This window comes from Haematobia irritans, chromosome 3, assembly GCF_050003625.1.
Source record: "Haematobia irritans isolate KBUSLIRL chromosome 3, ASM5000362v1, whole genome shotgun sequence".
Lineage (NCBI taxonomy): Eukaryota > Metazoa > Arthropoda > Insecta > Diptera > Muscidae > Haematobia > Haematobia irritans.
Genome location: NC_134399.1, coordinates 217,023,333 through 217,039,606, shown reverse-complemented (window position 1 = coordinate 217,039,606; position 16,274 = coordinate 217,023,333). Strand labels below are relative to the sequence as shown.

At 31.1% G+C, this 16,274-nt stretch overlaps 1 protein-coding gene across 1 annotated transcript in view; it reads left to right on the top strand.

Annotated features, from left to right (window-relative positions):
* Window positions 1-16,274, top strand: part of LOC142232135 (uncharacterized) — a 199,248-nt gene that overhangs the window by 102,989 nt on the left and 79,985 nt on the right. The window contains exons 2-3 of the mRNA XM_075302849.1: window positions 3,857-4,057; window positions 5,765-6,571. Of these exons, the coding sequence (XP_075158964.1) occupies window positions 3,857-4,057; window positions 5,765-6,571 (1,008 nt within the window). The remainder of the gene's footprint in view (window positions 1-3,856; window positions 4,058-5,764; window positions 6,572-16,274) is intronic.

Genomic DNA, 16,274 nt, shown 5'->3' with positions numbered 1-16,274 from the left:
GATTTTATTCACGACTCACGTGATTCACACGTGAATCACGCGTGTCACGCGCACACCTCTACTCGCCAACAATGTGTAAGGGATCCACCGTGGTGCAATGGTTAGCATGCCCGCCTTGCCTACACAGGGTCGTGGGTTCAAACCCACTTTCGACCAAGCACCAAAAAGTTTTTCAACGGTGGATTATCCCACCTCAGTAATGCTGGTGACTTTTCTGGGGGTTTCAAAGCTTCTCTAAGTGGTTTCCCTGCAATGTGGAACGCCGTTCGGACTTGGCTATAAAAAGGAGGTCCCTTGTCATTGAACTTAACATAAAATAAATTTTCAGCGAACTCGCCTCTCAATTACTCTATGGCCATGCGTGTTGAAACTACATGTCATGCAAATCAAGTTCTGGAATTAGCAAACGAAATTGGTAAGTATATCCTTCGGATTGCAGTTCCGTACAGCGGTAATATTCTCAAAAGAAACAGGAGCCCACTATCTTTTTTCTTCTAAGAGACAATGGTGGATACTGGCACAGAAAATGGTAGGAGTCTTCTGTTGCCTCCGGGTCCAGAGACCATCTACAAATGTCATCAACCATTGAGCCCCCATCAGAAAATCAGATTTCTTACTACTCTTGTCGACCCATATCAGTTTGGTCTGCTAGCAGTCCGCAGAGGAAGCCCAACGTCCTTTCCATAAGTCGTTGTATTTGATATAGATCCAGTAAATATATAAAGATAGCGGGGGAAAAACATCTGTAACGATGTTATACGTTCCGGGTGCGTCGCCTCCTCATTGCCCATTATTCCATAATGTCCAGGTACCCAGTACCGTGAAGTAATATGCTGTTCAGTGAGAGCTCTAAACTCTCTAAGACAGCGGCAGGCTAGCGGATTTCCTAAGGCCTTTATTGCTGCCTGAGTATCGATAAAGAAGCTGATATCGCCTCTGAATATCGGCCTCATCCACAGTTCAGTGAGAGCTCTAAACTCTCTAAGACAGCGGCTGACTACCATCGACGTTATTCTAAAGTGGAACATAATATGTTTGACTAAAGGGTGATACGGTCGAAATTTGGTCAATATAAACTTGACGTATTTCTTTCAATTTTGCATTTAAAAAAACCTGAACACCCCTCATTTTGAAGGTGTGTGTGTGGAATGTTGCTCCTATTTTGATTTTGGAATTCACTCTTCAGTTGTCAAAATGCCGTCCAAGCAAGAAGAGCAGCGTATCAAAATTTTGCTCGCGCATCGCGCTACTCGCACGCAAAGCTGGCAAAATCGCTAAAAATCAACCGTTACAAATGTAATTAAAGTGTTTGGGGAACGTTTGTCGACAGCCAGGAAGTCTGGATCGGGGGGAAATCGAAAACCGGAAGCCGCTGAGACGACAAAGAGAGTTGCCGGTAGTTTCAAGCGAAACCCTAACCTCTCTCTCTCGGAGATGCCGCAAATAAGCTGGGTGTATCGTCTACAACCGTGCATCGAGCCAAAAAACGAGCCGGACTATCGACTTACAAGAAGGTAGTGACTCCAAATCGCGATGATAAACAAAATACGACGACCAAACCGCGATCCCGGAGGCTGTATACGACGATGCTGACGAATTTTGACTTCGTGATAATGGACGACGAAACCTACGTCAAAACCGACTACAAGCAGCTTCCGGGACAGGAGTTTTATACGGCAAAAGGAAGGGGAAAGGTAGCAGATATTTTCAAGCACATAAAACTGTCAAAGTTCGCAAAGAAATATCTGGTTTGGCAACCTATATGTACCTGTGGCTTGAAAAGCAGCACTTTTAATAGCTTCCGGGACTGTCAACCCAGAAATTTACGTGAAAGAGTGTTTGAATAAACGTCTGCTGCCTTTCCTGAAGAAACACGGTTGTTCCGTACTGTTTTGACGGATTTGGCATCTTACCATTACGGTAAAAAGGCCATGGAGTGGTACGCCGCCAACAACGTGCAGGTGGTTCCCAAGGACAAGAACCCTCCCAACACGCCAGAGCTCCGCCCAATTGAGAAATATTGGGCTATTGTCAAGCGGAACCTAAAGAAGACCAAAAAAACTGCTAAGGACAAGCAGCAGTTCAAGGCAAACTGGCTTTCTGCGGCGAAGAAGGTGGACAAGGTGGCTGTAAAAAATCTGATGGCAGGTGTCAAGCGTGAGGCCCGGCAATTCGGATTTGGAAAAGCGAAAGCCTAACTGAATATTTTTCCTGAATTTTATACTAATTGAACTTGAAAAAGAAATTTAATTTGATTTTTTAAATAAACGATTTCATCGATTTACACGCGTTTTCCAAATTTTGACCGTATCACCCTTTATGCTGCAAGTAAAATAATGGAAGTAACAAATTGGCGCATTAAAAATAAATCCACACAAAGCAAATTGCATTAAATTTTTGTTCTACCAGTGTATGCCCTAAAGTGGAACATAATATGTTTGACTAATATAAACAATCTTTTGTTTGGACCAATCCTGAAAATATATATACTTGAAGCAAAATGTGTTTGGGGTATATGTTACAGAAGCGATTTTGTGTATACAGCCAGTAGAAAAGGGAAGGCTTCCTTTTCCAACGTCCCCTAACCAGATTTGGCACGCATACAGTGCAACGTTGTTCTTCTTTAGTCTAACAGCTGTATTTTCCAGCCAGATAAGTCTGGAGTCTAAGAAAAGTCCTAGATACGTAGTCGATTTTGAGAGACTTAATCTCGTTCCTTGAAATGTAAATGAAATGATGGGGGTCCTTTTACCCGGTTGGTTTTCTCCCCTTAGTGAAGAGCACTAGCTCCGTTTTCCTTAGGTTAGCACCTAATCCACAGTTCCTTGCCCAATCGGATAAAATTTGTAAGGCCTCACTTATTACTATATCGGAGATCGTGTCCAGAAATTTGCCTGATGCCATTATGACAATATCATCCGCATACGCCACTATTTTTATAACTTTGTCGCCCAGAAAAGTTAGAATTTCATCTACTACGAGTAGCCAAAGTAAAGGCGATATCGCCCCTCCTTGAGGCAGTCCCCTTGTCGTAGTCGCATTTCTTGTAGCATTCACCAGTACTAAAATCACCCTTTAGTACTCATGAAGATCTTTCGACCAAAAGATATTATGCCGGGGTAGAACACTTTGCTGACTATTTTAAACATTTTATTTTCTCAAATTGCAATTAACCCATTATGAGCGCTGGCAAAACGTTTTGGTTTTCGTCTCCTTTAACATTTTACTTAGGATTTGCAAACAATCAGAAGGTTGTGAATTACAATGAGGAGCTAAATCAGTCTGAAGTAACTGACCTTACAATCAGTCATATCGGTTAAGATTTGTATAACTCCGACATTTCACATGTATTGTGAAAACATATGAAAGGTTCAGAGTATTCTTTCATCGGCTTCACCTTATTTTAAGTCTCCTACTGAACATAGTCGCTTTAATCGTATATTTGTTGAATATGCTACGACAGAAAATAAAAATCCCATAATGTATAAAGAAAGTTAAATTGTAAAATTTTAACCTTAATTAAACCATTAAGTTGCCACTGCATGAACTATAATCAACACCAATGGAATCATTTTCAAGTATTCTAAAGTCTTATTTGCTAGAGTTGACATCAATTAGGTTAACAGTCAACTCAAACAAAAAACCACACTCAACAATTTTGTATGTTTTGGAAACCATTTTAGTGAAAATTGCATTACCACTAATCTAGAGAAACTTTTACATTTCCTTCTCCCTCTCATACAGTTGAGATTACCATTCTCATTCTCCTCATCGTCATCGTCATCATCATCGACATTATATTAAAGTCAATATGCTATGTTTACCACATTCTTTGTACCATCTACTATCTTTTCAGCTGCTTCCGTAGCTGTATCATCATGGACACTGGTGGCCATATCGTGTGAACGTTACTATGCCATTTGCCATCCATTGAGATCTAGACGATGGCAGACAAGAAGTCATGCTTACAAAATTATTGCTAGCATTTGGTTTGGTAGCATGCTGTGTATGACACCCATTGCACTTTTTAGCCAATTGATGCCCACAAGTCGACAAGGTACGTTAATCACAAATGATAGTGCGAAAGGGAATTTTTTAAAAATAAATTTTAGAAGTTTATCGAGGTAATGAGCTAAGCTGAAACCAATTAACCCTTTCACTACCGATGTCCACCTAGAAGGACATTCGAAAAAGACACCAAATTATATTTTCCCACTTAGTTTCAATTTATTTATCGACGTTATTTTAAAGTAGACGCTTCAATCTAAATAAGCTATACATATTTTCCATATTGGTGAGCACTAAAATACATTTTTATTAACTTCTTTAACAATAAACGAAAAATACGAAAATTTGAGACAATTTTTCTACTGTATCTAGTAAATGGACATTTATACAAAAACTATAGCTGATACTTTTACGGTTTCTTTTTTGTATTTTTCTCACACTGTGAAAGATATTACAGGCTAAATGTCGCTTATTTTTATAAGGCCATTTAGTAACAATTCAAGAATCAAGTTTTCAGAAGAAGCTCATATAGCTCTTGAAGTAATTGAGGTAGGTTCTCAAAATAACAATTTTTGTTCTACATGCTGTTAGTACAAGTAAAAACAGAAGAAAAATTAAAGTTATTAATATTAGGTTTATTTCGGTAGTGAAAAGTTTAATTCTCGTTGATTATGGAATGGTGAAGGTTTTAACTCTATTAATTTTTCTTGTGACAACGTCACACAAATTTTAAAACCAATTCCAAATCGAATATGGTATAGGGAAGGGAAGCTGAGTTTTAATGAAAATCAGGAGAAATGTGTTTGTGTTAAACAATTGGTGAAGGGTACATAAAATTCGGCCTGGCCGAACTTACGGCCGTATATACTTGTTATTTCTCGATTTAATTGGTCCTCCTTGAAAAAGAGGGAGTGTCCATCTTAAAGGCTCTGTGGCCAAGTGCTATTGATTGTTGTCTTACTGTCGTCGTGTATTGGAACAATATCAACTTTGTTGGCGATTTTGTAATGGTTGCCGGCAGTGAAATTTAGACCCGGTCTCTGCACGGGCGCCATTTTCTAACGAAATTTTAGTCCAACAAATTTCCCTTTTGTTGCATCCAGGATGGACAGACGGAGGGAATGACTCGGAATATAACCATTTTTTTTGTTGGCTTCTATTTTCTGCTAAGTTTGTCCACTAAACTTTCCACATAACCAATTTGGTATCCTCTTCATCACCTTGGCAACTTCTTCTACGTTTCCAAAAAAATATCACATAAATTGCTACAATAAATTTGAATTAAAGGTGGAACCCCTCCCACACTAATTATCAAATTTTATGACTGACTTTTTATAAATATCATATTTCATAAAAAATTTTATTTTCCATTATGGATCTAAAATGTGTTCAACCTAATGCATTATAAGTTAAGTCCGAATGCATAATCGATACTGCTGCATGTTTATGGGATCGATAACACATTTACCGATTATTTAGTCATCGCCGACAAGTCGTATCGATTCGACACACTGTAAGATTCTTTACAAACACCAACATTCCGTCTGGAATAACTGATAGTCTGTAAAGCGCATAAAAGCTCAATAAATGCAATTAAATCTAATATTGTCTTTTGGCGTTTTTAGAAACAAGTGAACTCACATCGAATAATTTGGTCATTGAATATTCAATGTTTTGTTTTCCATATCATGAACTTTTCAATTGAACATTGTATAAATTAAATTTTATTGAATTTTTTATTCCCACACAATTGCAGGATATCGAAAGTGTCGAGAAAATTGGCCATCCTATGCCATGCCATACGAAAGACCCTATAACATTTTCTTGGACTTGGTATTGTTGGTGTTGCCACTATTTATTCTCTCTGTGGCCTACATACTGATAACACGAACCCTGTATGTGGGTATGAGAATTGAAAAAGCCATGATATTTGGTGGAGGCAGCTGTAATGGAAAATTAAATTCCGATGAAATGTACACAACTTTGCAGAAAAAAAACCCGACATCATTCTGTGGTGTAGCCAGTGGTGGGACCAAAGGTATGTACATTACAACAGCTCCTTCAACACCAACATCATCCGTTACCACTATGGCATCAATGTCATCGTCCATGTCACGGTTTAAATCGCAATTGTCACTGAGGCGTCATGGTCATTCGGTTCAAACAAATATCAACACCAAACACAATGCTGGCATTGGAGGTGGTGCTGGAGTGGGAGGTGTTGCTGCAGGCAATGTCAACATAGCTAACGCCCACACTGGGGTTACAATGCGAAGCCACTTAATGCATAACAGATCAGTAGGAGGAGGAAGTGTGGATAGTGCCATACAGGAAACGGATGTTTACCCACAAAATCCACAGTTAAAGGCATTCAACCAACATCAAAGGATATTGCAACAGCAGCAGCAGCAACAACACCAACAGCAATTGGCCTTACATAGGCAACAACAACAAAGCCATTGTCACAACTACCATCAACAGTTGATGCATCACAATGTCGACTATGAACAAGATCAAGAGCAAACCACTACAACGGCCCATGAATCAAATAAACTATTTTGTGGTAAGTTTTGTTTTATTTTATTTTATTTATTTTATTTTTCATCTATCCAGCGGTTTAGAAGTTAGTGTTTTACTATTTCAGGCTGTCTGGATAGTTTCGAAAATATGTTTTTTCAACAGACAAAAAGTTTCATAGTTATGTCACGTTTCGAAACCACATACCCATTTGCAAATATCCAGCAAATTTAATTTAGTTATACAAAATCTGAGAGACTTTTTCAGTTGATGAACCAAAGCAGAAACTATGATCATAATAAACGATAAATAATAATAATAATAAAATTAATCCTTAGAGGACATTTTAGGCATACAGAGGAAAAAATTATCATTATTACACATATGCAAATTTTAACACATTTTTATTGCAAATAAATTATTTATCCAGCTAAAAGAATTGGAAGCTATTATTTTCTCGCTTCAAAATTTCGTAGTTTGAAATATAACAGCGTAAAGCTCAGCTGGCTCGAATCTGGAAATCTTACTTTTAGTTTCAGTGCGCCTTCTATCCACGATTGCCACTGTTGGTAGAATTTACAAAATATTCCTCCCTAACTACGAGGTACTTCAAGTTTCTATAGGAATGAAATTGCGACAAAATTTCCCATAGAAATGAAATTTCAACAAAATTTTCTATAGAAATAAAATTTTGACAAAATATTCTATAGAAATAAAATTTTGACAAAATGAAATGTTAACAAAAGTTATTATAGAAATAAAAAATTGACAAAATTGCTACAGAAATAAAATTTTTGACAAAATTTTTCTATAGAAATAAAATTTTGACAACATTTTTTATAGAAATAAAATTTTTGACAAAATGTTCTATAAAAATAAAATTTTAACAAAATTTTCTATAGAAATAAAATTTTTAAAAATTTTCTATAGAAATAAAATTTTGACAAAATTTTCTATAAAAATAAAATGTTGACAAAATTTTCTATAAAAATAAAATTTTGACAAAATTTTCATAGAAATAAAATTTTGACAAAATTTTCTATAGAAATAAAATGTTGAAAAAATTTTGAATAGAAATAAAATTTTAACAAATTTTTGTATATAAATAAAATGTTGAGAAAACTTTCTATAAAAATAAAATTTTGAATAAATTTTCTATCGGAATAAAACTTTGACAAAATTTTCTATCGGAATAAAACTTTGACAACATTTCCTATAGAAATAAAATTTTGATAAAATTTCTATTGAAATAAAAGAAAAATTGACAACATTTTTCATATAAATAAAATTTTGACAAAATTTATCTAGAAATAAAATGTTGACAAAATTTTCTATAGAAATAAAATGTTGACAAAATTTTCTATAGAAATAAAATTTTGACAAAATTTTCCATCGAAATAAAATTTTGACAAAATTTTCTATAGAAATAAAATTTTGACATAATTTTCTATAGCAATAAAATTTTGACAAATTTTTCTATAGAGATTTTGGCAAAATTTTCTATAGAAATAAAATGTTGACAAAATTTTCAATAGAAGTAAAATTTTGACAAAATTTTCTATAGGAATAAAATGTTGACAAAATTTTCAATAGAAGTAAAATTTTGACAAAATTTTCTATAGGAATAAAATGTTGACACAATTTTGTATAGAAATAAAATGTTAACAAAATTTTGTATAGAAATAAAATGTTGAGAAAACTTTCTATAGAGATAAAATGTTGAGAAAACTTTCTATAGAGATAAAATGTTGAATAAATTTTCTATCGGAATAAAACTTTGACAACATTTCCTATAGAAATAAAATTTTGATATAAATGTCTATAGAAATTAAAAATGTTGACCAAATTGTCCATAGAAATAAAAATTTTGACAAAATTTTCTATACAAATAAAATTTTGACAAAATTTTCCACTCACAAAAAATATTGACAAAATTTTCTATACAAATACAATTGGACAAAATTTTCTATAGGAATAAAATTTTGAATAAATTTTCTATAGAACTAAACTTTTGACAAAATTTTCAATAGAAGTAAAATTTTGACAAAATTTTCTATAAGAATAAAATGTTGACAAAATTTTGTATAGAAATAAAATTTTAACAAAATTTTGTATAAAAATAAAACGTTGAGAAAACTTTCTATAGAAATAAAATTTTGAATAAATTTTCTATAGGAATAAAATTTTGACAAAATTTTCAATAAAAGTAAAATTTTGACAAAATTTTCTGTAGGAATAAAATGTAGACAAAATTTTCTATAGAAATAAAATTTTGACTTAATTTTCTATATAAATAAAATCATGACAAAGTTTTCTATAGAAATAAAATTTTTACAAATTTTTTATTTGACAAAATTTTCTATAAAAATAAAATTTTGACAAAATTTTCATAAAAAAAATTTTTTTGACAAAATTTCAATAAAAATAAAATTTTCTATAGAAATAGAATTTTGACAAAATTTTCTGTAGTAATAAAATGTTGACAAAATAAAATGTTGACAATATTTTCTATAGAAATAAAATTTTGAATAAATTTTCTACTTTGACAAAATTTCCTGCAGAAATAAAATTTGGACAAAATTTTCTATAGAAATAAATTTTGAACAAAATTTTCTATAGAAATAAAATTTGGACAAAATTTTCTATAGAAATAATATTGTTGACAAAGTTTTCTCTAGAAATAAAATTTTGACAAAATCTTCTATAGAAATAAAATTTTAACAAAAATTTCTATCGAAATAAAAAAATTTATAAATTTATAAAATTTTCCATAGATAAACAATTTTAACAACATTTTCTATAGAAATTTAATTATGACAAAATTTTCTATAGTAATAAAATTTTGACATAATTTTCGATAGCAGTAAAATGTTGACAAAATCTTCTATAGAAATAAAATTTTGAGCCGGCACTGAACTATGGTTGCCAATGACACCATGTGTTTATCTCGTTATCATAAATACGATAAATCATAAGTACAGTTTTTCGAAGTTGCCTCAAAATTGGTTCAGATTTAAATATTTCCCATATTTTTTAGTTATATTGTCTTCATTCCAGGGCATTAGCCGATTTAAATTTTAATTATAGAAATTTTGTAGAAGTACAAAAAATTGTCTGCAAATCGGTTAAGATATAAATATTTGTATATGGGAATATAAACCTTCATGAAGAAGTTAAGATGGTAACACAAATTGTGGTCTACAAAGTGGTGAAGAGTATAATATAGTCGATCCCGCCCGACTTTAGACTTTACTTACTTGTTTTAGATATAAAACTTTGATAAATTTTTCTATAGAAATAAAATTTTGATAAAAAAGAAAAATATTTGACAAATTTTTCTATAGAAATGATTTTGTCAAATTTGATTTTCTATAAAAATCAAGTTTTGACAAAATTTTCTATAGGAATAAAATGTTGCGAAAAAAAAATTTATAGAAATAAAATTTTGACAAAATTTTCTAGAGAAATGTAACTTTATAGAACTAAAATTTTTACAAAATTGTCTATATAAATAAATTTTTTACAAAATTTACTGTACTAATAGAATTTGACAAAATTTTCAAAAAAAAAAAAATACAAAATTTTCTATAGAAATTAAATGTTGATAAAATTTCTCTAAAAATAAAATTTTGACAAAATTTTCTATAGAAATAAAATTTTGAAAAAAGTTTCTATAAAAATAAAATTTTAACAATATTTTCTATAGAAATAAAATTTTGACAAAATTTTCTATAGAAATAAAATTTTGACATAATTTTCTATAGAAATAAAATTATGGCAAAATTTTCTATAGAAACCGGAAACTCCAGTTTACAAGATCTAACAGGGGAAAGAAATTAATACCTTTTCCACATCGAAGCCTAGTTTCTGAATGGCAATTCTTAATATTTGCCGTGCGTCTCTGGAACTCTCTTCCACATGAACTGCAAACCACCAGTAACGCGTTAAATTTTAAGGACAAACTTTTAGAATATTTTAAGCAATCATGATTGTTTGTTTGAAAATTATTAAAATTCTCTCAAATTCACGATACAAGTGTTTTCCACTATTTTTTTCTTTATTTGTTTTTTTTTTTTTCATTGTTTTATTGCTTCAAAATTGAGTAGGCATTAATTAATTAATTAATTTATTTAATTTATTTATATGTTTGTTTATATATTGTATTTTTAAATTATTTCATTTTTCTTTTTTCATAATTTCTTCCAATTATTTAATAATATTCCATTGTTAGCTTTAAGATATTAAATTTTCTTTCAACCATTACGGAGTTTATCCTCGTACTGTAATTATAAGAATTCTATGTTCTTGTTGTGCGAGATTTAATAACAATAAAAATACAAATACAAAATACAAAAAAATATTAATAAAATTATGGAAAATTTTTCTATAGAAATAAAATTTTTACACATTTTTTAGTTGGTAGTTTTTTTGTAAAATTTTCCCAAAATTTTGATATATATTTTTTGGCTCGGGAGGCAACCGTGCTCTGTAGCCGGCACTGAACCATATTGCCAAAGACACCATGTATCTATCTCGTCTCTTTCTGGGTGTTACAAATATATGCATTAACTTATAATACCCTGTTCCACGGGGTGGTTCATGGTATAAAAACACAATGCGGCTAATAACAGTAAAATCTCTTAATAATTGCTACCTGTATATTGCGAACAACAATAACATGGAGTGAAGGACAAAACAAATGCCAAATCAACTCAGGAAGGGATTCTGAATACATCGATACATACCAGTATTTCTGTTAGGCAGATCGAAGACTATACTCTGACTACACTACACTTCCTTTTTGGGTAACACATTTTTAGACTAAATTTTCTTTTGTCGTTTTTCAGGCTAAACAAATTTTTTTGGGGACAAACATTGCCATAAACAAAGATTTGTTTCGCCTCTAAAGAGACAATATTATAAATAAAAGAAAATATCGTTGGTCTAAAATTGCCTTTGGAGGAAAGCGTTATTATATTGCGTTGTATGTTCTGTGTGGTTTAGAACATAAAAATAGTAGTTTGCATTATATTATGCAAAATTCTTATTTAACCTTCGACCCCTATAACAAACAAACCTTATTTTACTTTCATCTTAATTAGAATAATTGTATCGATGCTAACGATGGAAAACAAAATTATCATAAAACTAAAACCAAAAAAAAAAGGTTTCAAATAGCCACGCTTAAAAACATGTAAATGAGTTGGCTCTCGTTCAATGAGCTTTTGTTAAGGCAAACGTTTATTGGATTATGGAACAAAAGGAACATATTAACAATAGATTTTAAAATTTTTATATTGTTTAAAATGTGCTCATGTATATACGTATGAAAACTTTTGTAATTAAAAACCAATAGAGTGAAAAATGTGCCAAATAAAATTAAATGTTGAAACTATCAAATTAAATTTTAGACTACATCTAAAGGGAAAGTGGAAAATACATTATTTGTATATGTATTTTGTTTGTATGTGTATATGTATATTTCCATATAATTTCTGTTGAAATCACGCTAACCTCCGAACGACACAAGCTATCGACTTGAAACTTGGCATTAGTAGTTGCTATTGATGTAGGTCGGATGGTATTGCAAATGGGCCATATCGGACAACTTTTAAGTATAACCCAAAGATTTGGCTTGCGGAGCTTCTAAGAGAAGCAAATTATATGGTATCTAACAACCATACGAAAATTGGTCCATATCGGTCCATAATTATATATAGCACCCATATAAACCGATCCCCAGATTTGACCTCCGGAGCCTCTTGGAGGAGCAAAATTTGTCCGATCCGGTTGAAATTTGGTACGTGGTGGATATATATGGTATCTAACAACCGTGCAAAAATTGGTCCATATCGGTCCATAATTATATATAGCAACCATATAAATCGATCCCCTGATATGACCTCGGGAGCCTCTTGGAGGAGCAAAATTCATCCGATCGGGTTGAAATTTGGTACATAGCGGAGCCTCTAAGAGAAGCAAATTTCATCCGATTCGGCTGAAATTTGTTACGTGGTGTTATTATATGGTATCTAACAACCATACGAAAATTGGTCCATATCGGTCCATAATTATATATAGCACCCATATAAACCGATCCCCATATTTGACCTCCGGAGCCTCTTGGAGGAGCAAAATTTATCCGATCCGGTTGAAATTTGGTACGTGGTGTTAATATATGGTATCTAACAACCGTGCAAAAATTGGTCCATATCGGTCCATAATTATATATAGCCCCCATATAAACCGATCCCCTGATATGACCTCGGGAGCCTCTTGGGGGAGCAAAATTCATCCGATCGGGTTGAAATTTGGTACATAGCGGAGCCTCTAGGAGAAGCAAATTTCATCCGATTCGGCTGAAATTTGGTACGTGGTGTTATTATATGGTATCTAACAACCATACGAAAATTGGTCCATATCGGTCCATAATTATATATAGCACGGGAGCCTCTTGGAGGAGCAAAATTCATCCGATCGGTTTGAAATTTGGTACATAGTATATAGTACATGACCGCTAACATAGTATATGGTATATGACCGCTAACAGCCATGCAACAATTGGTCCATATCGGCCTATAGTTATATATAGCCGATCGCCAATCACACAAAAATTGATCCATATCGCCAAAAATAATCTACCAAAATTTTATTTCTATAGAAAATTTTGTTAAATAGAAAATTTTGTCAAAATTTTATTTCTATAGAAAAATTTGTCAAAATTTTATTTCTACACGCAAAGAAAAAAAAAACGTTTGGAAAACGTGTATCGAAAACGTTTATCTTTTGTTAGAGTTTTTTGAATTGCTTCGAAAATTTTAAATTTTTATCACCAAAAAAATTCGTTTGTTACAAAATTTTTATTTTTTCGATAAAAAACGTTATTTTTAAAACAACAACACAGTCCATTTCGTTTATATCAAACACTGTTTTGTTCTGACTTTAGGTCTTTAATAAGACACATTTTACAGTTCAGAATTTAATATACTACAATGTAATGTTGAACATTTTTTCGGAATCTTCCAAACGTATCCGGAATATATGTAAAAAAAAAAAAAACTTTGGTCTGAGCAGGGATCGAACCCACGACCCTTGGCATGCAAGTCGGACGTAGCAACCACTGCTCCACGGTGCCAAACTAAATGTTTGTTTCTGTTAAATAAACTTTGTTTATTCGGTTCGTGGGCGCCGCAAGCTATGCTATATAAATATAACTTATATGGATATTTATCTATTGATGCCAATAACAGGTACATAGCTCAGTGGTTAGTGTGTTGGCTTACAAAGTGCATGGTCCGCAGTTCGATTCTCCGTCCAGGCGAAAGGTAAAAAAATTTAAAACATTTTTAAAATCGTATAATTTCTTCTACATTTTTGGTATTACAGGAAAAGGTGTTAAGAACTAAAAAACCTCGTGGATGTGAGAAAGATGTGAGGGAAAATGCAATTAGCAAGAAAACAATGTTTTTTTGAGTTTGTCGTTATGAAATTGTTTTTACATCCTGGAAAAGAATAAACGTTTATCACAAAAGTATATACTTTTCTTCCAAATACACTTCCTTACAGCGAAGAGCAAATGAGAAACGAACTTTGTTTGTCTAAAATTTCGTTTTGTTAACATTTTATTTCTATAGAAAATTTTGTCAAGTTTTTATTTCTGTAGAAAATTTTGTTAAAATTTTATTTCTATAGAAAATTTTGTTAAAATTTTATTTCTATAGAAAATTTTGTCAAAATTCTATTTTGACAAAAAATTTTGTCAAAATTTTATTTTTACAGAAAAATTTAATTTCTATAGAAAATTTTGTATTTTTTTCTATACAAAATGTTGTCAAATTCTATTAACACAGTAAATTTTGTAAAAAGACAATTTTGTCAAAAATTTTGTTTTTATAAAAAAAATTGTCAATATTTTATCTCTACAAAAAATGTTATCAACATTTTATTCCTATAGAAAATTTTGTCAAAATTTCAGTTTTATAGATAATTTTGTGAAAATTTTATTTCTATATATAATTTTGTCAAATTTTTATTTCTATTGAAAAATTTTTCAAAATTTTTTCTCTATAGAAAATTGTTTTCAAAATTTTATTTCTGTAGAAAATTTTATCCAAGTTTTATACCTATTATATTTTATATCTAAAAAAATTTTGTCGAAATATTATTTCTATAGAAAATTTTGTCAAAATTTTATTTCTATAGAAAATTTTCTAAAAATTTTATTTCTATAGAAAATTTTCTAAAAATTTTATTTCTACAGAAAATTTTGTTAAAGTTTTAATTATGTAACATACAGAAAATTTTGTCAAAATTTTATTTCGTTTTTGTTTTTTATTGTTGGTTTGTACTTCAATCATACTTGTTGTTTTGATCTCAGATTTAAAAAATTTATTTATTCTGATAATTGGTTGATAGTTTTGCTGCAAGTAGAGGATGCTGATGAGGAATGTGGTAATTCCGAAACGTGCGTCAATCCAGCCATCTTACAGTCTATACACTCATAGAAAAAATCATGCACGGCGTGCTCATTTCAAAACGATTCGTTCATGAAAGTGAATCAACACACATGTGGTGTCAAACTGAGAACAGGCGGTGTCAATCTGACAACGATAAAATGACACCATGCGTTGTCAAAACAACAACCAGCGTTCATGATCTGACAACGCTATGGTTACGACTTTATAAACAAAATTAAAAAAAAGATTTCCGCTGGCGTGACTCGAACCTGTGTTTTCTGCACCATGCGTTAACAGTCGCCTTAGCACATTGTACCACCGAGGGAGTTACCATAATAACATCTAACGATTATTTTAAGACTTGTCATGGCCAAAGAAAAACGAATGCCGTTCATGAAATCGTGAACGCCCGTGGACGAAATAGTGAACATTCCGTTTTGATTTTTTTGTGGACGTTTCCGTTTCATTTTGTCACCGTCCGTTCACGACTACGGAACGTAATTTTTTCTATTAGTGTAGGGACTTGCGCAAATAAATTTGACAAACATTCTTTTCCTCTATTGGTTAAGCTACTCTTGTAATTTAGTCAACGCAATGGCTTTAAAGTTGAGATCATAACATGAAATGAAATTTTATTTCAATAGAAGATTTTGTCAAAATTTTATTTCTTTAGACATTTTTTTTTAATTTATTTCTAGAGAAAAGTTTGTAAAAATTTTATTTCTATAGAAAATGTAATTTTTTACAGACTTTTTTTTAATGTTATTTGTACAGAAAATATTGTCTAAATTTTGTAAAATTTTATTTCTATAGAAGATATGGTCAAGTTTGTTTTTTTTTCTAAAGATAATTTTGTAAAAATTTTATTTCTATAGAAAATTTTATCAAAGTTTTATATCTATTATATTTCATATCTAAAAAAAAATGTCGAAATATTATTTCTATAGAAAATTTGGCCAACGTTTGATTTCTATAGAAAATTTGGCCAACATTTTATTTCTATGGAAAATTTGGTCAACATTTTATTTCTATGGAAAATTTGGTCAAAATTTTATTTCTATAGAAAATTTTGTCAAAATTTTATTTGTACAGAAAATTTTGACAAAATTTTATTTTTACAGAAAATTTTGACAAAATATATTTGTACAGAAAATTTTGTAAACATTTTATTTCTATAGATTTTTTTTTCTAATGTCATTTTCACAGAAAAAATTTCAAAATTTTATTTCTATAGAAAATCTCATAAAATTTATTTTCTAAAAAAAATGTTGTCAAAATTTTATTTCTATAGAC